The 24,666-nt window shown below is 38.5% G+C and overlaps 1 protein-coding gene across 1 annotated transcript in view; it reads right to left on the bottom strand.

Annotated features, from left to right (window-relative positions):
• Positions 1-2,313: 2,313 nt before the first annotated feature.
• NECTIN4 (nectin cell adhesion molecule 4) overlaps positions 2,314-24,666 on the bottom strand; it is a 67,464-nt gene continuing 45,111 nt past the window's right edge. The window contains exons 3-9 of the mRNA XM_060757849.2: positions 21,753-22,043; positions 20,427-20,547; positions 13,027-13,178; positions 12,780-12,927; positions 10,600-10,678; positions 7,313-7,477; positions 2,314-4,325 (exon numbers count right to left, since the gene is read on the bottom strand). Coding sequence (XP_060613832.2) covers positions 4,035-4,325; positions 7,313-7,477; positions 10,600-10,678; positions 12,780-12,927; positions 13,027-13,178; positions 20,427-20,547; positions 21,753-22,043 — 1,247 coding nt within the window. The 3' untranslated portion in view covers positions 2,314-4,034. The remainder of the gene's footprint in view (positions 4,326-7,312; positions 7,478-10,599; positions 10,679-12,779; positions 12,928-13,026; positions 13,179-20,426; positions 20,548-21,752; positions 22,044-24,666) is intronic.

Raw genomic sequence — 24,666 nt, 5'->3', positions numbered from 1 at the left:
TATATAAACTGCTTTAAGGAGGTCATCTTGAGTCCTCAACCCATATAATATAATACGATATAATATTATATAATATATATTATTATATACAATTAAAATAATAATAATAATAATAATAATAATAATAATAATAATAATAATCTATAATCCGTTTGGGATTATCTTCCGTTTGACTATGGATGGTGGAGTTTCCCTTCTTTGACGGTCTACAAAAAGTGGTTGGATGTTCCTCTGTCAGGAGTGCTTTTGTCGCGTCTTCCCGCCTGGCAGAATGGGGGTCAGGCTAGATGACCTTTGGGTTCCCCTCCATATCTAATAACGGAGGATGGTGAGCTTCGTTAGAGGTCTTTATGGAGCGATGTAGACGCCGATTTCCCAGAATGAGGTCAGACTAGATGACCTTTGGGAGACCCTTCCACCTCCTGAACCAGCTTGTTTAAGAGGAAAATAAGGCCGAGACAGTGTGACCAAGGCGCCGACACAAATCCTGGGGCTGGCAAAGGTGTCGTGTTTATTTATTTACAAAACAACAACAGCAACAGTGCATTTACACCATAACAAGGCCTCCCCGCTTTACGTCCCTTGTATTTCTCCGTATTCATATATATATATATAAAAGTGAATGTTTGTATGTATGTATGCGGAGGGTGGAAGGACGGAAGTGTATGTGGCAGCTTTCTCAAATGGCTCCCACTTTCACAGGCCACAGAGACTTGCACGAGCGACAGACCTGGACCAAACTTAGCACACATAACCCCCATGATGCATTTTACGTCCTGGTGCGGTTTGGGAGTGGATAGACAACGGATGATGGGATTTGTAGTACTTTCAAACCCTTCGGTTCCCACAGACCACAGTGGTCCCCAACAAAGACCGATCAAGACCAAACTTGGCACACAGAGCCCCCATGACCCACTCTACGTCCTACTGCAGTTTGGAGGTGGATAGACCACAGATGATGGGACTTGAAGTACCTCCACTCACTTCCTGAGACTGCTGCAACCCTCATCCAATGACTGATCAAAACCAAACTTGGGAAACATAACCCCCATGACCCCCTTTATGTGCCCCTGAGGTTTGGGGGAGGCTGGACAATGGATGATGGGATTTGTAGTACTTTCCAACCCTTCGGTTCCCACAGACCACTGTGGCCCCCAACAAAGACCGATCAAGACCAAACTTGGCACACAGAGCCCCCATGACCCATTCTACATCCTGGTGCCCTTTCGAGGAGGACAGACCATGGATGATGTGACTTCAGGTACCTCCACTCCCTTCCCAAGACTGCTGCAACCCTCATCTAATGACCGATCAAGACCAAACTTGGCACACAGAGCCCACATGACTCACTCTACGTCCTACTGGAGGGTAAAGCATAGATGATGGGACTTGAAGTACCTCCACTCGCTTGCCGAGACTGCTGCGATCCTCATCCAATGACTGATCAAGACCAAACTTGGCAAACATGATGCCCATGACCCCCTTTATGTGGGTCTGGACAATGGATTATGGGTTTTGTAGTACTTTCAACCCTTCGGTTCCCATAGACCACTGTGGCCCCCAACAAAAAGAGCGATAAAAGACCAAACTTGGCACACAGAGCCCCCATGACCCATTCTACATCCTGGTGCCCTTTCGAGGAGGACAGACCATGGATGATGGGACTTCAGGTACCTCCACTCCCTACCCAAGACTGCTGCAACCCTCATCTAATGACCGATAAAGACCAAACTTGGCACACAGAGCCCCCATGACCCACTCTACATCCCGGTGCTGTCTGGAGGAGGATGGACCACGGATGATGGGACTCACAGTATCTTCACTAACTTCAAGAGACCACTGCGAGCCATATAAATAACTGATAAAGTCCAAACTTGATACACAATGCCTGTCTGAAATAACCCGGGCAGCGCCGAGTCCCCAAGCTAGTTATATATATATATATATATATATATATATATATATGAATATGGAGAAAGAGGGAGAGACATAGACATATATACAAAGACATTTACAGATCGTACAAAAAAGACCTCGTGTTTCTGGGAGTTGTAGTTTTCGCTCAAAGGTCTTCCATAGATTAGCCTTCTTTGGGGGCATCTACACTGTGGAATTAATGCGGATCGGGACCACTTGGAATGCCGATGGCTTAATGCTGTGGAATATTGGGAGTTGTAGTTCGGCAAGGCCTTTGCTTGGCAAATGACAACTCCAAATCCCGAATCACAGTGCATTAAATCTACAATGTAGACGCACTATATATATACGATACATATATATCATATATATATATATACACACAATATATATATATATATATATATATATATATATATTCGAACCCATTACATCCTCTATCTTCCAAATATAAGCTGCCTTTTGAATGGATCAAGAAATAGCTGCAGGAAAGTCACACAAAGGGGCAAGCGTCCGCACTGCGGAATTAACCCAGTTTAGCGCCACTTGTGTAACGAATGACCATAGCTCAGTGCTATGGGAGTGGTAGTTTTGCAAGGGATCCATCGCCACGAGCCCAAGTGGCGCCAAACTGCATCAGTCCTCCAGTGCGGATACGCGCCCGCCGATCAAAACAATACAAAGACATTTAAAAATATACATTTATATATATATCTATCTATATATATATATAGTTTAACACTTAATAGGATTTTTGAATCCGTTTCCTCCAAAGGATAAGTCAATTTGTGAGATATGGGAAGGTAATAAATTGATTTGGATGGGATTTTAGAAGCCGAAGCATTCGAATCCAGTCCGAACTCGGATGCTAAGCAGGGTCAGCCCTGGTTGGGATTTGGATGGGAGTCCGCCAATTCCTTACAAGGGCCTATTTCAATTCATTTTGATTCATGAGATATCTGGGACTGCAATGGGTTGATTTGGATGTATTTTTAGTCGCCAAATCTGGTCAGAATTTGGATGCTAAGCAGGGTCGGCCCCGGTCACGATTTGGATGGGAGTCCGCCAATTCCTTGAAAGGCTCTATTTCAACCCATTTTGATTCTTGATTATATTTGGGAATGCAATGGATTGATTTGGAGGTGCTTTTAGATGCCAAATCCGGTCAGAATTTGGATGCTAAGCAGGGTCGACCCCGGTCGGGATTTGGATGGGAGACCGTCAATTCCTTGCAAAGCTCTATTTCAACCCATTGTGATTCTTGAGATATCTGGGAATGCAATGGGTTGATTTGGATGTGTTTTAGATGCCAAATCCAGTCAGAATTTGGATGCTAAGCAGGGTCGGCCCCGGTCGGGATTTGGATGGGAAACCACCAAGGCTCTACTTTAACCCATTGATCAGAAAACCTTACAAAATCCATAGAGTTCCCCCGAAAGGCACTTTTTCCCCATTCTTCCATCATATTTGGCTCTCCAGATAGATAGCTTCCCATCCGTTTGGGATCCGTACAAGCAGAGTCCTTCGTTGGCTTATCAAATCCCTGCGGGTGCAATTAAGGCAATGCAGAAATCCATTGGAGAAGGATTCTGGCAGGTATTGCGTCATCGTCATCGTCATCAGTGTTCGAATCATCGCAATTACACTTTGGGGTTTCCTCTCTTTACGGGACTCAATTATTCTCCCGTAATGTTAATCCGGGCAACGTCCGAGACCCACAATAATAATAACAATACATAACTTAACATGTGTTTGTTTTCAATCTGACCTCCTTGTCTTAATAACAAGAGAGTCCGGAGTCGAACGGGAAACGAATTTGCTGTTTTCTCGTCCGAATTCGTTCCGAAAGACGAATTTTTCCAGTTCCGAATTCATTCCGAAACACGATTTTTTCCAGTTCCGAATTCGTTCCGAAAGACGAAATTTTCCAGTTCCGAATTCGCTCCGAAAGACAATTTTCCCCATCCCGAATCCGCTCTGAAATAGTCTTACAAAAATCATACCGCACCCCGATTTCGAAGGGTTGGCTTTCAATTGGGGTTCGTATCGGACTCCCCGTTACAGTTTCCATATTGGATTTCGGGTTTAGGATTTTGGTCCCGCCGAGGGTCAGGAAGTCAGACCAGGTGCCCGCGCCCGTTGATGTAGATCCCGTTGGTGGTGGGCTTGGCCCGGAGGGTGCCGTTCTCCTGGACGAAGTGGGTCATGGCCTGCTTGATGGTCTTCTCCCCGTCCCGCTGCTCCCGCTCCGCTTCCTCGTCTTCCTCTTCCTCGCCCGCTTCCTCTTCCTTTTCCTCTTTCCGCTCCTCCTGGACCGGAGTCGGGGGTGGCGGAGGAAGCTCCGTCTGCGTCTCGATCTCCCGCACCGTCGACAAAGTGGAGTAGCTGCGACCCTCCGCTTCCTCGCTCTACGAGAGAGAGAAAACACAACAGGCGATGATAACATTGGCATCTAATCGTCAAACATATCACTATTCCGTTGACATGTATTACATAAGATGGGAACCTCAAGGTGGAGCTGGAGGTGGAGCTGAAGCCACACTCGGTGAAGGAGAAGCCAATCGTCTATATATATATATATATATATATATATATATATATATATGTCAGGAGTCAGTTTCTGACGGCGTGAAGACATCACAAATGCCCTCCGTGACATCCTGACTGAATCATTCCGGATGACTCAATTCTCTCTCTGTGACATTTTGAAGCCAGCAGAGGGCGCTGGAAGCCTTGTGTTGGAACTTGTGAAGCAACTAGTTGTATTAAATCAGTGGTTCTCAACTGTTCTAATGCCGTGACCCCTAAATATAGTTCTTCATGTTGTGGTGACCCCCAACCATATTTTTGTTGCTACGTCATAACTGTACTGTTATGAATTGTAATGTAAACATCTGATATGCAGGATGTATTTCCATTGTTACAAATTGAACATAATTAAAGCATAGTGGTTAATGATAAAAACAGTATGTTTGGGGGAGTACCGCCAACCGATTCGGCTCTGACTTTTTAGGAATTGCACTTGTGTGAATTATAGTTCACCAGGCACCAAAGAGCATTCTGAACTCCACCAACAATAGAATTGAACCAAACTTGGCATACAGGACTTTCATGACCCACGGAAAATACTGGATGGGTTGGGAAAAATAGACCCTGACATTTGGGAATTGCAATTGTGTGGATTTATAGTACACCAGGCACCAAAGAGCATTCTGAATGCCACCAAACTTGGCATGCTGAATGAACCAAACTTGGCATGCAGGACTTCCATGACCCACAGAAAATACTCAACCAAAATGTGGAGTGTCTACAGACGTCACACTCAACCAAAACTTGGACTGTCTACAGACATCACACTCAACCAAAACGTGGACTGTCTACAGACGTCACACTCAACCAAAACTTGGACTGTCTACAGACATCACACTCAACCGAAACGTGGACTGTCTACAGACATCACACTCAACCAAAACTTGAACTATCAACAGACGTCACACTCAACCGAAACGTGGACTGTCTACAGGCATCACACTCAACCAAAACATGGACTGTGGACAGACGTCACACTCAATCAAAATGTGGACTGTCGACAGACCCAGTGCGCCAATGACCACTGGGATCACCTGGACTGGTTGATGCCATCAGAACCTTTGCAGTCACACTCAACCAAAATGTGGACTGTCTACAGACATCACACTCAACCAAAACGTGGACTGTCTACAGGCATCACACTCAACCAAAACATGGACTGTCAACAGACGTCACACTCAATCAAAATGTGGACTGTCGACAGACCCAGTGCGCCAATGACCACTGGGATCACCTGGACTGGTTGATGGCATCAGAGCCTTTGCAGTCACACTCAACCAAAATGTGGACTGTCTACAGATGTCACACTCAACCAAAACGTGGATTGTCCACAGCAGTGGTTCTCAACCTGTGGGTCCCCAGATGTTTTGGCCTTCACCTCCCAGAAATCCCAACAGCTGGTAAACTGGCTGGGATTTCTGGGAGTTGTAGGCCAAAACACCTGGGGACACACAGGTTGAGTACCACTGGTCTACAGGCATCATACTCAACCAAAACATGGACTGTCGACAGATGTTGCACTCAACCAAAACGTGGACTGTCTACAGACATCACACTCAACAAAAACGTGGACTGTCTACAGATGTGATGTCTACATTTTGGTTGAGTGTGACGTCTGTCGACAGTCTATGTTTCAGTTGAGTGTGACACTCAACCGAAACATAGACTGTTGACAGACGTCACACTCAACTAAAACGTGGACCATCTACAGACGTCACACTCAACTCCTGGAATGATTCCACCAGCATTGCCTCCGTAAAATCCTGTAAATCTTTTGGGAAGACAGGCAGGGAAACATCAACGTGCTGAAAGAAGCAAAGACCACCAGCACTGAAGTGATGCTCCTCCGCCATCAACTCTGCTGGACTGGCCACATTGTCCAGATGCCCGACCACCGTCTCCCAAAGCAGTTGCTCTACTCTGAACTCAAGAATGGACTGTTGGAGGACAGGAAAAGAGATTGAAAGATGGGTTCAAAGCCAACCTTAAAAACTGTGGCAGAGACACTGAGAACTGGGAAACCCTAGCCCTTCAGGGCTCTAGCTAGAGGCCCGCTGTGACCAGCAGTGCTGCGGAATTCAAAGAGGCACGAATGGAGGGTGAAAGGGAGAAACATGCCAAGAGGAAGGCATGTCAGTCCAACCCTGACTGGGACTGCCTTCCACTGCGGGAGAACATGTGGATCAATAATAGGCCTCCACAGTCACTTTCGGACACTGAACTTGGAAGACAATTTTACTCGGTCAACGAGGGATCGCCTAACTAAGTAAGTAAGGGGAGGTATTTTATAATAATAATAATAATAATAATAATAATAATAATAATAATATGTTTTGGAGGAAGGTTTACGTCAAGGAGAAGTAGCGACGGAACCGAGCAAGCCTCTATAGGGACCGAGTGACATGAAGGCCTATATAAATACCTCCATCTATAGTCTTGTCATTGTGTAATCGGCATTGAATGTTTGCCGAACTTGGAAAACGATCTTATTTGGTCAACGAGGGATCGCCTAAGTAAGTAAGTAAGTAAGTAAGTAAGGGGAGGTATTTAATAATAATAATAATAATAATAATAATAATATGTTTTGGAGGAAAGTTTACGTCAAGGAGAAGTAGCGACGGAACCGAGCAAGCCTCTATAGGGACCGAGTGACGTGAAGGCCTATATAAATACCTCCATCGATTGTCTGTCTTGTCATTGTGTAATCGGCATTGAATGTTTGCCGTATATGTGTTCTGTGATACAAGTACTGATTTTGGGGGATTTTTAAAGGAGGGGGCACAGCAAATGTCCCCCCGAAACTCACCAAGACGGAGCAGAGGCTGGTCTCGCGGAGGCTGTCGGCGCGGAAGCTCCCTTGTCGGCTGTCACGGCAAAGGCTGTCCCCTCCGCGGAGGCTCTCCCGGCAAAGGCTGTCCCCTCGGAAGCTGCCCTGGCGGCTCTCGGACCTCAACGGGAGGCTCTCTTCCGTCTGGGAACGAGAAGGAGAGGGAGAAGGGCACCCTAAAGGTCATCCAGTCCAACCCTTTTCCAACTCTAAGCTCTCCTGATGGCTTCCAAAGGCAGTCTGTCATCCACTATGCTTAAACGGGGCGCCCCGGTCTGACACCATTTCTGTAGGAATACCCTGCTGATTTCCCATGCATTCACACAGCTATATGTTTAATTGTATTTTTAGCATTCATAATTATTATACTGTATTATATCATTCTATAATATAATCATTTATTATTATTATTATTATTATTATTATTATTATTATTATTCCAAAGCAATCTGTCTGTCATCTACTACACTTAAAAGGGGCCCCCCAGTCTGACCTCATTTCTGTAGGAATACCCTGCTGATTTCCCAGGCATTAACACAGTTATTTGTTTAATTCTATTTTTAGCATTCATAATTATTATACTATATTATATCATTCTATAATATAATTATTTATTATTATTATTATTATTATTATTATTATTATTCCAAAGCAATCTGTCTGTCATCCACTACACTTAAAAGGGGGCCCCCAGTCTGACTCCATTTCTGTAGGAATACCCTGCTGATTTCCCATGCATTCACACAGCTATTTGTTTAATTCTATTTTTAGCATTCATAATTATTATACTGTATTATATCATTCTATAATATAATCATTTATTATTATTATTATTATTATTATTATTATTCTTATTCCAAAGCAATCTGTCTGTCATCCACTACACTTAAAAGGGGCCCCCCAGTCTGACCCCATTTCTGTAGGAATACCCAACTGATTTCCCAGGCATTAACACGGCTATTTGTTTAATTCTATTTTTAGCATTCATAATTATTATATTATATCATTCTGTAATATAATAATAATAATAATCATATTATTATTATTATTATTATTATTATTGTTATTATTATTATTATTATTATTATTATTATTATTATTATCAGGAGTCAGGCTAGATGGCCTTTGGGGTCACTTCTAACTCCATAATTCTATTATTATATTATTCTGTAATATAATAATTATATTACACAATATTATTATTATTATTACGGGTCATTCTATAATATAATCATCATATCATATTATTATTATTATTATTATCTGGGGTCAGACTGGAGGACCTTTGGGGGTCCCGTCCAACTCTATAATTGTATTATTCTATTATTCTATAATATAATAATTAAATTACATTATATTATTATTATTATTATTGGGGGTCAGACTGGATGGCCTTTGAGGTCCCTTCCAACTCCATAATTCTATTATTATATTATTCTACAATATAATTATTCTATAATATATTTAATTATCATTCTATAATATAATCATCATATCATATTATTATCGGAGGTCAGACTGTATGACCTTTGGGGTCCCTTCCAACTCCATAATTCTATGATTATATTATTATGTTATATAATAATTATATTACATTATTATTATTATTATTATTATTTCAGTTTCAATTGTTTTTCCACTTGTTTTCCTATAGGTGGCACTGCAGAGCTTGGAACTCCATAATTCTATTATTATATTACTCTATAATATAATAATTAAATTATATTATATTATTATTATTGGGGGTCAGACTGGATGACCTTTGGGGTCCCTTCTAACTCCATAATTTTATTATTATATTATTCTATAATATAATAATTAAATTACATTATATTATTATTATTATTATTATTATTATTATTATTATTATTGTGAGGTCAGACTGGATGACCTTTGGGGTCCCTTCCAACTCCATAATTCTATTATTATATTATTCTGTATTATAATAATTATATTATATTATTCTTATTCTTATCAAAGACTGGATGACCAGTGGGGTCCCTTTCAACTCCATAATGGTATTATATTATTATTATTATTATTATTATTATTATTATTGTGGGGTCAGACTGGATGACCTTTGGGGTCGCTTCCAACTCTATAATTGTATGATTATATTATTCTATAATATAATAATTAAATTACATTATATTATTATTATTATTGCGGGTCAGACTAGATGACCTTTGGGGTCCCTTCCAACTCCATAATTCTATTATTATATTATTCTGTATTATAATAATTAAATTACATTATATTATTATTATTATTGCGGGTCAGACTAGATGACCTTTGGGGTCCCTTCCAACTCCATAATTCTATTATTATATTATTCTGTATTATAATAATTATATTATATTATTCTTATTCTTATCAAAGACTGGATGACCAGTGGGGTCCCTTTCAACTCCATAATGGTATTATTATATAACTATATTATTATTATTATTATTATTATTATTATTATTATTATTGTGGGGTCAGACTGGATGACCTTTGGGGTCGCTTCCAACTCTATAATTGTATGATTATATTATTCTATAATATAATAATTAAATTACATTATATTATTATTATTATTGCGGGTCAGACTAGATGACCTTTGGGGTCCCTTCCAACTCCATAATTCTATTATTATATTATTCTGTATTATAATAATTAAATTACATTATATTATTATTATTATTGCGGGTCAGACTAGATGACCTTTGGGGTCCCTTCCAACTCCATAATTCTATTATTATATTATTCTGTATTATAATAATTATATTATATTATTCTTATTCTTATCAAAGACTGGATGACCAGTGGGGTCCCTTTCAACTCCATAATGGTATTATTATATAACTATATTATTATTATTATTATTATTATTATTATTATTATTATTATTGTGGGGTCAGACTGGATGACCTTTGGGGTCGCTTCCAACTCTATAATTGTATGATTATATTATTCTATAATATAATAATTAAATTACATTATATTATTATTATTATTATTATTATTATTATTATTATTATTATTATTGCGGGTCAGACTAGATGACCTTTGGGGTCCCTTCCAACTCCATAATTCTATTATTATATTATTCTGTATTATAATAATTATATTATATTATTCTTATTCTTATCGAAGGGTCAATCTACAGTGGGGTCCCAATCTACGGTGGGGTCCCTTTCAACTCCATAATGGTATTATTGTATTACTATATTATTATTATTATTATTATTATTATTATTATTATTATTATTATTATTATTTACCTGGTTCCGGGTGTCGGTGCTGTGGCTCGAATGCAGCCTCCGGATGGAGTTTTCTCGGGTCAGCGTCAGCTCCTCTTCACTTTTTGAATGCAAAGAGGAAAGAAAAATAATAATAATTAGAACAAGGAACATATTGACGATTGATCATCATTTATTGATTATTGATTGATTGACGTTTATGCACCTGGAATCTTTCCTCAGCTGTCCTGAAACATTATAATTCTATTGTTATACTACTATATAATAATAATAATAATCCGCGAGCATGTGAGTTGGGTATAAATAATAAAAATTCAGTACTAGGACCAGTATAGTAATTAATAATAAATATAAATAAAAATAAATAATATAATAAATAAAATAGAATAGTATAATAAATATAATAATAAATAAATATAAATAGAATATAATAAATAAACATATAATAATAATAATAATAATAATAATAATCTGCAAAGATGCGAGCTGGGTATAAATAATAAAAATTCAGTACCAGGTCCAGTATAATAATTAATAATAAACAAAAATAAAAATAATAAGAAATATAATGTAATAAATAATGTAATAAATAAAATATAATAATATAATAAATATAATCATAAGTAAATATAAATAGAATAGAATAAATAAACATATAATAATAATAATCTGCAAGGATGTGAGCTGGGTATAAATAATAAAAATTCAGTACCAGGTCCAGTATAATAATTAATAATAAATAAAAATAAAAATAATATAATAAATAATGTAATAAATAAAATATAATAGAATAAATAGAATAAATAGAATAGAATAAATAAACATATAATAATAATAGTAATAATAGTAATAATAGTAATAATAATAGTAATAATAATAATAATAATCTGCGAGGATGTGAGCTGGGTATAAATAATAAAGGACCAGTCTAATAAAAATAATATAATATAATAAATAATGTAGTAAATAAAATATAATAATAGAATAAATAGAATAAATAGAATAGAATAAACAAACATATAATAATAATAATAATAATAATAATAATCTGCGAGGATGCGAGCTGGGTATAAATAATAAAAAATCAGTACCAGGTCCAGTATAATAATGAATAATAAATAAAAATATAAATAAAATAAATAAAATATAATAATATAATATAATATAATAAATATAATAATATAATCATAAGTAAATATAAATAGAATAGAATAAATAAACATACAATAATAATAATCTGCAAGGATGCAAGCTGGGTATAAATAATAAAAATCCAGTACCAGGAACAGTATAATAATTAATAATAACTAAAAATAAAAATAATATAATAAAGAATGTAAGAAATAAAATATAATAATATAATAAATATATTCATAAGAAAATATAAATAGAATAGAATAAACATATAATAATAATAATAATAATAATAATAATAATAATAATAATCTGGGTATAAATAATAAACATTCAGTACCAGGTCCAGTATAATAATTAATAATAACTAAAAATAAAAATAATATAATAAAGAATGTAATAAATAAAATATAATAATATAATAAGTATAATAATAAGTAAATATAAATAGAATAGAATAAATAAACACAATAATAATAATAATAATAATAATAATAATAATAATAATAATAATCTGGGTATAAATAATAAACATTCAGTACCAGGTCCAGTATAATAATTAATAATAAATAAAAATAAAAATAATATAATAAATAATGTAATAAATACAATATAATAATATAATAAATATAATAATAAGAAAATATAAATAGAATAGAATAAACATAGAATAATAATAATAATAATAATAATAATAATAATAATAATCTGGGTATAAATAATAAACATTCAGTACCAGGAACAGTATAATAATTAATAATAACTAAAAATAAAAATAATATAATAAAGAATGTAATAAATAAAATATAATAATAAGTAAATATAAATAGAATAGAATAAATAAATAAACATGGAATAATATAATAAATAAAAATAAATATAATTAAATTATAATATAATAATAATGAATACAAATATAATAATAATAATAATAATAATAATAATAATAAATTAAAATATAATAATAATAATAATAATAATAATAATAATAATAATAGCATTAGAAGGCCGATCTTAGGAGCGTGCAGGCATCTCCGTCCCATTCCATCCCCCAAAAGAAGGCTCACTATTTTTCGGTGATGCGCTTGGTCTTCCGCTTGTGGTAGCAAGCCATGAGGGCCACCACCAAGACCAGCAAGCCCAGTAGGACCACAGCAATGACCCCGGCCCCGATCATGGAGACGGAGACCACGTCCACCTGCTGGGCCCGGTTCCCTATGGAGAGACAGAGAGAGAGACAGAGTGGGTTGGGAGACGTAGTTTGCCAGGACCGCCTTTGGGAGTTGTAGTTAGCCATGCACCACCCCAATGTACCTTTGATGCTGACGGAGGCCTGGACCTCCTTGGTGGCAAAGCTGTTGGCAACTTGGCACATGTAGACGCCCCCATCGTCCGAACTCAAGGGCCGCTGGAAGGTCAAGGTGTCCCCTTTGATCCTCACGCCGTCCGGAAGGGGCTCGTCCAGCCTGGGGAATAAAATCATATTTATCATCATCATCATCATAATCATAATCATCATTATTTAATTATTATTTATTTTATATTCTAACTTATTATATTATTAATTATCAATTATTATAATTTAATTTATTATAATATTTTATTTTATTTTATTAATATTAATATTAAATTATTTTACTTATTATATTAATTATTATATTTTTATTAATTACTATGGTCTATTTTTATTTATTAATTATTTCAATTATTTATTATTATTATATTTATATTATATTCTAACTTATTATATTATTATTAATAATTATCAATTATTATAATTTAATTTATTATAATATTTTATTTTATTTTATTAATATTAATATTAAATTATTTTACTTATTATATTAATTATTATATTTTTATTAATTACTATGGTCTATTTTTATTTATTAATTATTTCAATTATTTATTATTATTATATTTATATTATATTCTAACTTATTATATTATTATTAATAATTATCAATTATAATTTAATTTATTATAATATTTTATTTTATTTTATTAATATTAATATTAAATTATTTTACTTATTATATTATTCATTATATTTTTATTAATTACTATAGTCTATTTTTATTTATTAATTATTTCGATTATTCATTATTATTATTAATTTTATTATTATTATGATTATATTATATGGTGCTGGGTTGGGCTAGATGACCTTCGGGGTCACTTCTGACTCTATAATTCTACGATTTGGTCTTTCTTCATGGCATTGGGTTGGACTAGATGACCTTCAATGTCCCTTCTGATGCTATAATTCCATAATTAGGTCTTCCTTCATGGCATTGGGTTGGACTAGATGACCTTCGGGGTCCCTTCTGATGCTATAATTCTAGGATTAGGTCTTCCTTCATGGCATTGAGTTGGACTAGATGACTTTCGGGGTTGATTAGGTCTTCCTTTGTGGCATTGGGTTGGATTAGATGACCTAGGGGGTCCCTTCCAACTCTATGATTCCACAATTAGGTCTTCCTTCATGGCATTGGGTTGGACTAGATGACCTTCGGGGTCCCTTCTGATGCTATAATTCTATGATTAGGTCTTTCTTCATGGCATTGGGTTGGACTAGATGACCTAGGGGGTCCCTTCCAACTCTATAATTCCACAATTTAGTCTTCCTTCATGGCATTGGGTTGGACTAGATGACCTTCAATGTCCCTTCTGATGCTATAATTCCATAATTAGGTCTTCCTTCATGGCATTGGGTTGAACTAGATGACCTTCAAGGTCTCTTCCAACTCTATAATTCCACAATTTGGTCTTCCTTCATGGCATTGGGTTGGACTAGATGACCTTAAAGGTCCCTTCTGATGCTATAATTCTATGATTAGGTCTTCCTTCATGGCATTGGGTTGGACTAGATGACCTTCGGGGTCCCTTCCGACTATAATTCCATGATTAGGTCTTCATGACATTGGGTTGGACTAGATGACCTTCGGGGACCTTTGCAACCCTATGATTCCCTAATGGATGGATGGATGGCCTCTCATGGATGACAGATGGCCTTTGAGGATGGTGAAGGGGGTCAGTCTGGATGACCTTTGGGGCCCCCTCCTGCCTGTGTGTCGCCTTCCTTTGGGGAGGCGCCTGCCTTGCGTGAAGATTGCACACGCTTGCACATGGGGAGGCGCCTGGACACGCTCGGCTGTGCAAGGCAAGGCAAGGCCAAGCGTGGGAACCGGGAAGCCCGGCCTGGGTCCATGATGTCATCAAGGCGCTTCCTTTCTTTCCCGGCCTTCTCCTTCCCTCTCCACCAGCCCAGGCTTGCCTTCTCGGCTTGGCACATGGGACTGGCAGAACCGGATCCAGGGCAACCTGTCACCTCTTTCCCCAGAAATACACATCCTGGAGTCAGGAGGGACCTCGAAGGTCATCTAGTCCAACCCAATCCCATGAAGGAAGACCTAATCGTAGAATCATAGATTCAGAAGGACCTTGAAGAACATCTAGTCCATGCCAATGCCGTGAAGGAAGACCTAATCGTAGAATAGTAGAGTCAGAAGGACCCCAAAGGTCATCTAGTCCATCCCAATTCCACCAAGGAAGACCTAGAGAGAAGGGACCCCAAAGGTCATCTAGTCCAAGACATGAAGGAAGACCTAATCGTAGAATCATAGAGTCAGAAGGACCTTGAAGAACATCTAGTCCATGCCAATGCCATGAAGGAAGACCTAATCATAGAATCATAGAGTCAGAAGGACCTTGAAGGTCATCTCGTCCATTCTAATCCCATGAAGGAAGACCTAATCATAGAATTATGGAGTCAGAAGGTCATCTGGTCCAACCCAATCCCATGAAGGAAGACCTAATCGTAGAATAGTAGAGTCAGAAGGACCCCAAAGGTCATCTAGTCCATCCCAATTCCACCAAGGAAGACCTAGAGAGAAGGGACCCCAAAGGTCATCTAGTCCAAGACATGAAGGAAGACCTAATCGTAGAATCATAGAGTCAGAAGGACCTTGAAGAACATCTAGTCCATGCCAATGCCATGAAGGAAGACCTAATCGTAGAATAGTAGAGTCAGAAGGACCCCAAAGGTCATCTAGTCCATCCCAATTCCACCAAGGAAGACCTAGAGAGAAGGGACCCCAAAGGTCATCTAGTCCAAGACATGAAGGAAGACCTAATCGTAGAATCATAGAGTCAGTAGGACCTTGAGGGTCATCTAGTCCATCCCAATCCCATGAAGCAAGACCTAATTGTAGAATTATGAAGTCAGAAGGACCTTGAAGGTCATCTAGTCCATCCCAATTCCACAAAGGAAGACCTAATCGTAGAATCATAGAGTCAGAAGGACCTCGAAGGTCATCTGGTCCAACCCAATCCCATGAAGGAAGACCTAATTGTAGAATTATAATCAGAACGGACCCCAAAGGTCATGTAATCCAACCCAATGCCATGAAGGAAGGCCTAATCGTAGAATTATAGAATCAGAAGGACCTCGAAGGTCATCTGGTCCAGCCCAATCCCATGAAGGAAGACCTAATTGTAGAATTATAATCAGAACGGACCCCAAAGGTCATGTAATCCAACCCAATGCCATGAAGGAAGGCCTAATCGTAGAATCATAAATTCAGAAGGACCTTGAAGATCCTCTGGTCCAACCCAATTCCACCAAGGAAGACCTAATCATAGAATTGTAGAATCGGAAGTGACCTCAAGGATCATCTAGTCCAACCCAATACCACCAAAGAAGACCTAATCGTAGAATCATAGAGTCAGAAGGACCTTGAAGATCATCTAGTCCAACCCAATTCCACCAAGGAAGACCTAATTGTGGAATTATAGTCAGAACGGACCCCAAAGGTCATCTAGTCCAACCCAATGCTATGAAGGAAGACCTAACTGTAGAATTATGAAGTCAGAAGGACCTTGAAGGTCATCTAGTCCAACCCGATTCCACCAAGGAAGACCTAATCGTAGAATCATAGAGTCAGAAGGACCCTGAAGATCATCTGGTCCAACCCAATCCCATGAAGGAAGACCTAATTGTAGAATCATAGAGTCAGAAGGACCTTGAAGGTCATCTGGTCCAACCCAATGCCATGAAGGAAGACCTAATCGTAGAATCATAGAGTCAGAAGGTCATCTGGTCCAACCCAATCCCATGAAGGAAGACCTAATTGTAGAATAGTAGAGTCAGAAGGACCTTGAAGGTCATCGGGTCCAACCCAATTCCACCAAGGAAGACCTAATCGTGGAATTATAGAGTCATAAGGGACCCCAAAGGTCATCTAGTCCAACCAATTCCACCAAGGAAGTCCTAATCGTAGAATCACAGAGTCAGAAGGACCTTGAAGGTCATGTAGTCCAACCCAATGCCATGAAGGAAAACCTATTCGTAGAATCATAGAGTCAGAAGGACTCCAAAGGTCATGTAGTCCAACCCAATGCCATGAAGGAAAACCTAATCGTAGAATCATAGAGTCAGAAGGACCTTGAAGGTAATGTAGTCCAACCCAATGCCATAAAGGAAGACCTAATCGTAGAATTATAGAGTCAGAAGGACCTTGAAGATCATCTAGTCCATCCCAATCTCACGAAGGAAGACCTAATCGTAGAATCATAGACTCAGAAGGGACCCCAAAGGTCATCTCGTCCAACGCAATGCTATGAAGGAAGACCTAATCGTGGAATTATAGAGTCAGAAGTGACCCCAAAGGTCATCTAGTCCAACCCAATGCCGTGAAGGAAGAACTAGAGAAAAAGGACCCCAAAGGTCATCTAGTCCAATCCAATGCCATGAAGGAAGACCTAGAGAAAAGGGACCCCAAAGGTGATGTAGTCCAAACCAATGCCATGAAGGAAGACCTAATCATAGAATTATAGAGTCAGAAAGGACCCCAAAGGTCATCTAGTCCAACCCAATGCCATGAAGGAAGACCTAATCGTGGAATTATGAAGTCAGAAGGACCCCAAAGGTCATCTAGTGCAACCCAATGCTGTGAAGGAAGACCTAGAGAGAAGGGACCCCAAAGGTCATCTAGTCCAACCCAATGCCATGAAGGAAGACCTAATCGTAGAATAGTAGAACCAGAAGGGACCCCAAAGGTCATCTAGTCCAACCCTCTTCTTTCATGAAGTAAGGCACAATTCGACCATCTATCATTATTATTATTATTAGCGACAATTGCAAAAAATCCCGATAGTGAAAGGGCCAGGAGGTGCCTTTCTCCCCGGAGGGCGCTTCCCCGAAACCCACAGAGCAAGTCCCGGCTGGCTGGGGAAAAAAACAACAGAGAAAGAGAGACGCAAAAAAGGGCCGGGCCGTGAATCAGTGTTTACGGAGGCTCAGGGCTTCTTCCCTTTGAAGGCAGGTCTACCAAACCCAATAGAGATCAGGGATGCTGTTTAGCATCCGCTTAAGTGCAGTGGCTCAATGCGATGGGATGCTGGGAGTTGGAGTTGTAGGGAAGGTGAAAGACTTTGCAAAACTCCAACTCCCATGCGGAAGGAGGCTTATGGCATAGACCACAAACTGAGCCAAGAGCGTGATGCAGCTGCACGTAACACCAATGTGATACTAGGCTGCATCGGTAAGAATCTAGTTATATAATAATAATAATAATAATAATAATATGTAATAATAATAATAACATATAATAATAATATATTATAATATAATATAATAATAATATATTATATTATTATGCCTCTAGAATATGGACATATAGCCCGAAAAAATCCACAAGAACTGAATAATAATAATAATATATTATTATTATTATTATTATTATATTTTAAAATAATATTATATTAGGACCATAAGCCAAGAGTGCAATGCAGCAGCAAGTAAGACCAATGCGATTCTAACCTATATTATTATTATTATTATTTATATTGTATTTTAAATAATATTATATTAGGATCATGAGCCAAGACCAATGCGATTCTAAACTATATTATTATTATTATTATTTATATTATATTATATTTTAAATAATATTATATTAGGATCGTGAGCCAAGACCAATGCGATTCTAAACTATATTATTATTATTATTATTATTATTATTATTATTATTATATTTTAAATAATATTATATTAGGACCATGAGCCAAGAGTGCAATGCAGCAGCAAGCAAGACCAATGCGATTCTAAACTATATTATTATTATTATTATTATTATTATTATATTTTAAATAATATTATATTAGGATCGTGAGCCAAGACCAATGCGATTCTAAACTATATTATTATTATTATTATTATTATTATTATTATATTTTAAATAATATTATATTAGGATCGTGAGCCAAGACCAATGCGATTCTAAACTATATTATTATTATTATTATTATTATTATTATTATTATTATTATATTTTAAATAATATTATATTAGGACCATGAGCCAAGAGTGCAATGCAGCAGCAAGCAAGACCAATGCGATTCTAAACTATATTATTATTATTATTATTATTATTATTATTATTATTATATTTTAAATAATATTATATTAGGATCGTGAGCCAAGACCAATGCGATTCTAACCTATATTATTATTATTATTATTATTATTATTATTATATTATATTTTAAATAATATTATATTAGGATCATGAGCCAAGACCAATGCGATTCTAAACTATATAATAATTATTATAATATATTATTATTATTATTATTATTATTATTATTATTATTATATTTTAAATAATATTATATTAGGACCATGAGCCAAGAGTGCAATGCAGCAGCAAGCAAGACCAATGTGATTCTAAACTATATAATAATAATAATAATAATAATAATAATAATAATTTTAAATAATATTATATTAGGACCATGAGCCAAGAGTGCAATGCAGCAGCAAGTAAGACCAATGCAATTCTAAACTATGTAATTATTATTATTATTATTATTATTATTATTATTATATTTTATTATTATTATAATAATATTTTTAAATAATATTATATTAGGACCATGAGCCAAGAGTGTGATGCAGCAGCAAGTAAGACCAATGCGATTATAGCTTGCATCAATAGGAATCTAGTTATATTATTATGTTCTAGTTATTATTTAGATTATTATTATTATTATTATTATTATTATTATTATATTATGACCATGAGCCAAGAGTGCAATGCAGCAGCAAGACCAATGCGATTCTAAACTATGTAATAATAATAATAATAATAATAATAATAATATTTTAAATAATATTATATTAGGATCATGAGCCAAGAGTGCAATGCAGCAGCAAGTAAGACCAATGCGATTATAGCTTGCATCAATAGGGGTCTAGTTATATTATTATATTCTAGTTTTTATTATTATTATTATTATTATTATTATTATTATTATTATATTATATTACTATATTATATTATGACCATGAGCCAAGAATGCAATGTAGCAGCAAGTAAGACCAATGCGATACTAGGCTACATCAATAGGACTCTAGTTATAGTATTATATTCTGGTTAAATAATAATAATAATAATAATAATAATAATAATAATAATAAATCTACTTATATAATAATAATAATCTAATTTTATTATTATTGTTGTTATTATTATGATGTTACATTATTAGGACTCTTAGGTCTATGTAGACCAAAAGCCAAGAGCGTGATGCAGCAGCACACAAGACCAATGTGATACTCGGCTGCATCAATAGGAGTCTAGGCTTCCGCTTTGCTCCGGCCTCACCGGGAGTGGCCCCGCGATCCCCGCAAGAGGGCAAGGAAGGCTCACCGGCTCCAGTTGTAGGAGGGCGGAGGGTTCCCGTCTCCGAGGCATTTCAGCGAAGCCCCTTCCCGGCCTTCGACCCAGTTGTCCTCCGCTTCCTGGCCCAAGATGGAGGCGTCGGAGAGATCTAGGGAGAGGAAGGAAGGCATGAGGAAGGGCGCCCGAGGCCGAGAGAGTGTGGCTTGCACTATACGTCCCAGGTGCCAACGCTTTTCAAGGCTGCTCTCTCGCCCAGAGTTTCTGACGAGAAACCTATCAAGGGATGGTGACTTATAGTTCTGCAAAGGACAAAGGTACCAGACTGCACAATAGGGGTTAAGTCTTGGTCAATTGGCCAAGGCCTTAACAACAATGAAGACCCTATGAAACTTTGGGAATAGCTAGACCTTGGGGTCTCTGCCTCTCTCGGGAGCTGTAGTTCTCCAAGGACGGGGAGCAAAGCTTGTTTCCAGAGACACCAGGTCCATTTGGGCCACTTTTTTTTATCCACAACTTCCCTTTGCATGAACAATAGCCTGGGCAGCTGGTGGCCGTCAGAGGAATTGCCCAGCCCTCAGCTTGCCCCTTTGGCAAAAATCTTAATCATATTTCCTCCTGAAGGACAAAAGGTCCTCGAAAAACCTTTTGCCTTCGCTCTGATTAACTCAGCTATCTCCACCAAGAAACAATCACCCCAGTCTACCCATGTTGATAGATCAGGCTGGCTTGAGATTTCCCCTTTATCTCGCCGGCCACATGGCATTTCCTTTCCTAGATTCCTTTGTGCTCCCTCATCCCGCCTCCATCTCTCCTGATTGGCTGTCGCCACCAGGTGGCAGAGGTCTCCCCATTGGTTCCTACTGACCACTGGAGCTTCCTGGCTGATCCAGAGGCACCGGGGGCAGGGAACAACAGGGAAGCCGGGGCGGGGAGTTTGAACTCTGCAACTTTGAATTTGCTATAAATATGCCTCTGATCAATATACTGGTATGCTTGTGGGTGAGCTATCCCCGCATTTGCATCCGACTCAGCTGAATCTCTCATTAAACCTCGATGCCTCTTCTTCGCCTTGGCAAGAGTCTCATTTCAATTATTAATATTAATAAAATTGCTGGAATCAGGCTTCTCTGACGGCTCGCCAAGGTCATGGACCCTCTTTGATGCGGTCCTAGGGGTCTCCTTTACTGGGGAGACCCTCCTAAAGTCTGTATTGACTTCACTAGGACCCAATGCTTTCCAAGGCGGCTCTCTCGCCCAGAGTTTCTTCCTCTAAAAGGCCAATGCTTTTCAAGGCATCCCTCTCGCCCGGAGTGTCCTCCCCCGAGGGGCCCGCGCGTGGGGTGTACTACCTACAGGCCACGTTGAGGGTGTGGGTGATCTTCTTCTTGTGCTGGAGGCCCGGGTGGGAGACCACGCAGGTGAGGGCCTGGCCGTGCATGCTGCGCCCGGGCACCACGTAGAACTCGCTGGTGACGGAGGCCGAGCGCGGGTGCGAGGACTGCTGGCTGCGGGTCTCCCCGCGCACCGCCGTCTCCCAGGACACGTTGGGCACCGGGCTGCCCTCCGCCGTGCACGAGGCCGCCAGCGTCCGGCCCTGGCCCTCCTCCAGCGGCGGGCCCAGGTTCAGCGTGGGCAAAGGAGGCACTGCGGGAGGAAGAGGAAGGGGTCAGCACACCAGGCTTGGGAGGCCACCCCAGAGGCCATCTAGTCTGACACAGTGAAGGAATCCATCCATCCATCCATCCATCTATCCATCATGGAAGCCTAGACTGAGAAGGGACCCCAAAGACCATCTAGGCTGAACCAATGAAGGAATCCATCCTGGAATCCTAGACTTGGGAAGGACCACAAAGGTCGTCTAGTCTGAACCAATGAAGGAATCCATCCATCCATCCATCCATCCATCCATCATGGAATCCTAGACTTGGGAAGGACCACAAAGGTCATCTAGTGTGAACCAATGAAGGAATCCATCCATTCATCATGGAATCCTAGACTGAGAAGGGACCCCAAAGACCATCTAGGCTGAACCAATGAAGGAATCCATCCTGGAATCCTAGACTTGGGAAGGACCACAAAGGTCGTCTAGTCTGAACCAATGAAGGAATCCATCCATCCATCCATCCATCCATCTATCCATCATGGAATCCTAGACTTGGGAAGGACCACAAAGGTCATCTAGTGTGAACCAATGAAGGAATCCATCCATCCATCCATCCATCCATCTATCCATCATGGAAGCCTAGACTGAGAAGGGACCCCAAAGACCATCTAGGCTGAACCAATGAAGGAATCCATCCTGGAATCCTAGACTTGGGAAGGACCACAAAGGTCGTCTAGTCTGAACCAATGAAGGAATCCATCCATCCATCCATCCATCTATCCATCATGGAAGCCTAGACTGAGAAGGGACCCCAGAGGCCATCTAGTCTGAGACAGTGAAGGAATCCATCCATCCATCCATCCATCTATCCATCATGGAAGCCTAGACTGAGAAGGGACCCCAAAGACCATCTAGGCTGAACCAATGAAGGAATCCATCCATCCATTCATCCATCCATCATGGAATCCTAGACTTGGGAAGGATCACAAAGGCCATCTAGTCTGAACCAATGAAGGAATCCATCATGGAATCCTAGACTTGGGAAGGACCACAAAGGTCGTCTAGTCTGAGACAGTGAAGGAATCCATCCATCCTGGAATCCTAGATTGAGAAGAGACACCAAAGGCCATCTAGTCTGAGAGAGTGAAGGAATCCATCCATCCATCATGGAATCCTAGATTGAGAAGGGACCACAAAGGCCATCTAGTCTGAACTAATGAAGGAATCCATCCATCCATCCATCATGGAATTCTAGACTAAGAAGGGATCCCAAAGGCCATCTAGTCTGACACAGTGAAGGAATCCATCCATCCATCCATCCAACCATCCATCTGTCATAGAATCCTAGACTGAGAAGGGACACCAAAGGCCATCTATTCTGGACCAATTAAGGACTCTATCCATCCACCTATTCATCTATCAATCATGGAAGCCTAGACTGAGAAGGGACCCCAAAGGCCATCTAGTCTAAACCAATGAAGGAATCCATCCATCCATCCATCATGAAATCCTAGACTGAGAAGGGACACCAAAGCCCATCTAGTCTGACACAGTGAAGGAATCTATCCATCCATTCATCATAGAATCCAAGACTTGAAAGGGACACCCAAAGGTTATCTAGTCTGACACAGTGAAGGAATCCATCCATCCATCCATCCATCATAAAATCCTAGACTAGGAAGGGACACCCAAAGGCCATCTAGTCTGAATCAATCAATCAATCAATCATTCAATCTGTGGGGACTCCAAAGCTCATCTGGTCTGACACAATGACTCACTCACTCACTCAATCAATCAATCAATCAATCAACCAATCATAGATTCATAGAGTCGGAAGGGTCTCTAAAGGTTATCTAGTCTAACACAATGAATGAATGAATGAATGAATGAATGAATGAATGAATGAATGAATCAATCAATCAATCAATAATAGAATCCCACAATCAATCAATCAATCAATCAATCACTCAATCATAGAATCCTAGACTTGGAAGGGACCCCAAAGACCATCTAGTCTGAGACAATGATTGACTGAATCAATCAATCAATCAATCAATTAATCATAGAACCCCACAATCAATCAATCAATCAATCAATCATAGAATGCAAGACTTGGAAAGGATCCCAAATGCCATCTGAAACAATAAATGACTAAATCATAGAATCCTAGACTTGGGAGGGACCCCAACGGCCATCTGTTCTGACACAATGAATCAATCAATCAGTCAGTCAATCATAGAATCCCAGAGGTAATCCACCCCAACCCCGTTCAGGAATGCACAATCAATCAAAGAATGCTAGACAGGGTGGGACCCCAAAGGTCACCTACTCTGACACAATGAATGAATGAATCAATCAATCAACATAGAATCTCACAATGAATGAATGAATGAATCAATCAATCAATCAATCAATCAATCATAGCATCCCACAATCAATCAATCAATCAATCAATCAACCATTCAATCATAGAACCCTACAAGTCATCTAGTCCAACTCTACTCAGAAATGCTCATGGAATGAATAAATGAATTAATCAATCATAGAATCCTAGACTTGAGACTCCAAAGGCCATCTAGTCTGACACAATGATTCAATCAATCAATCAGTCAATGGTAGAATCCCACAATGAATGAATGAATGAATGAATGAATGAATGAATGA

This window comes from Anolis sagrei, chromosome 12, assembly GCF_037176765.1.
Source record: "Anolis sagrei isolate rAnoSag1 chromosome 12, rAnoSag1.mat, whole genome shotgun sequence".
Classification (NCBI taxonomy): Eukaryota; Metazoa; Chordata; class Lepidosauria; order Squamata; family Dactyloidae; genus Anolis; species Anolis sagrei.
Note: the sequence above shows the minus strand (reverse complement) of the source record. Positions and strands in the feature narration are given on the sequence as shown.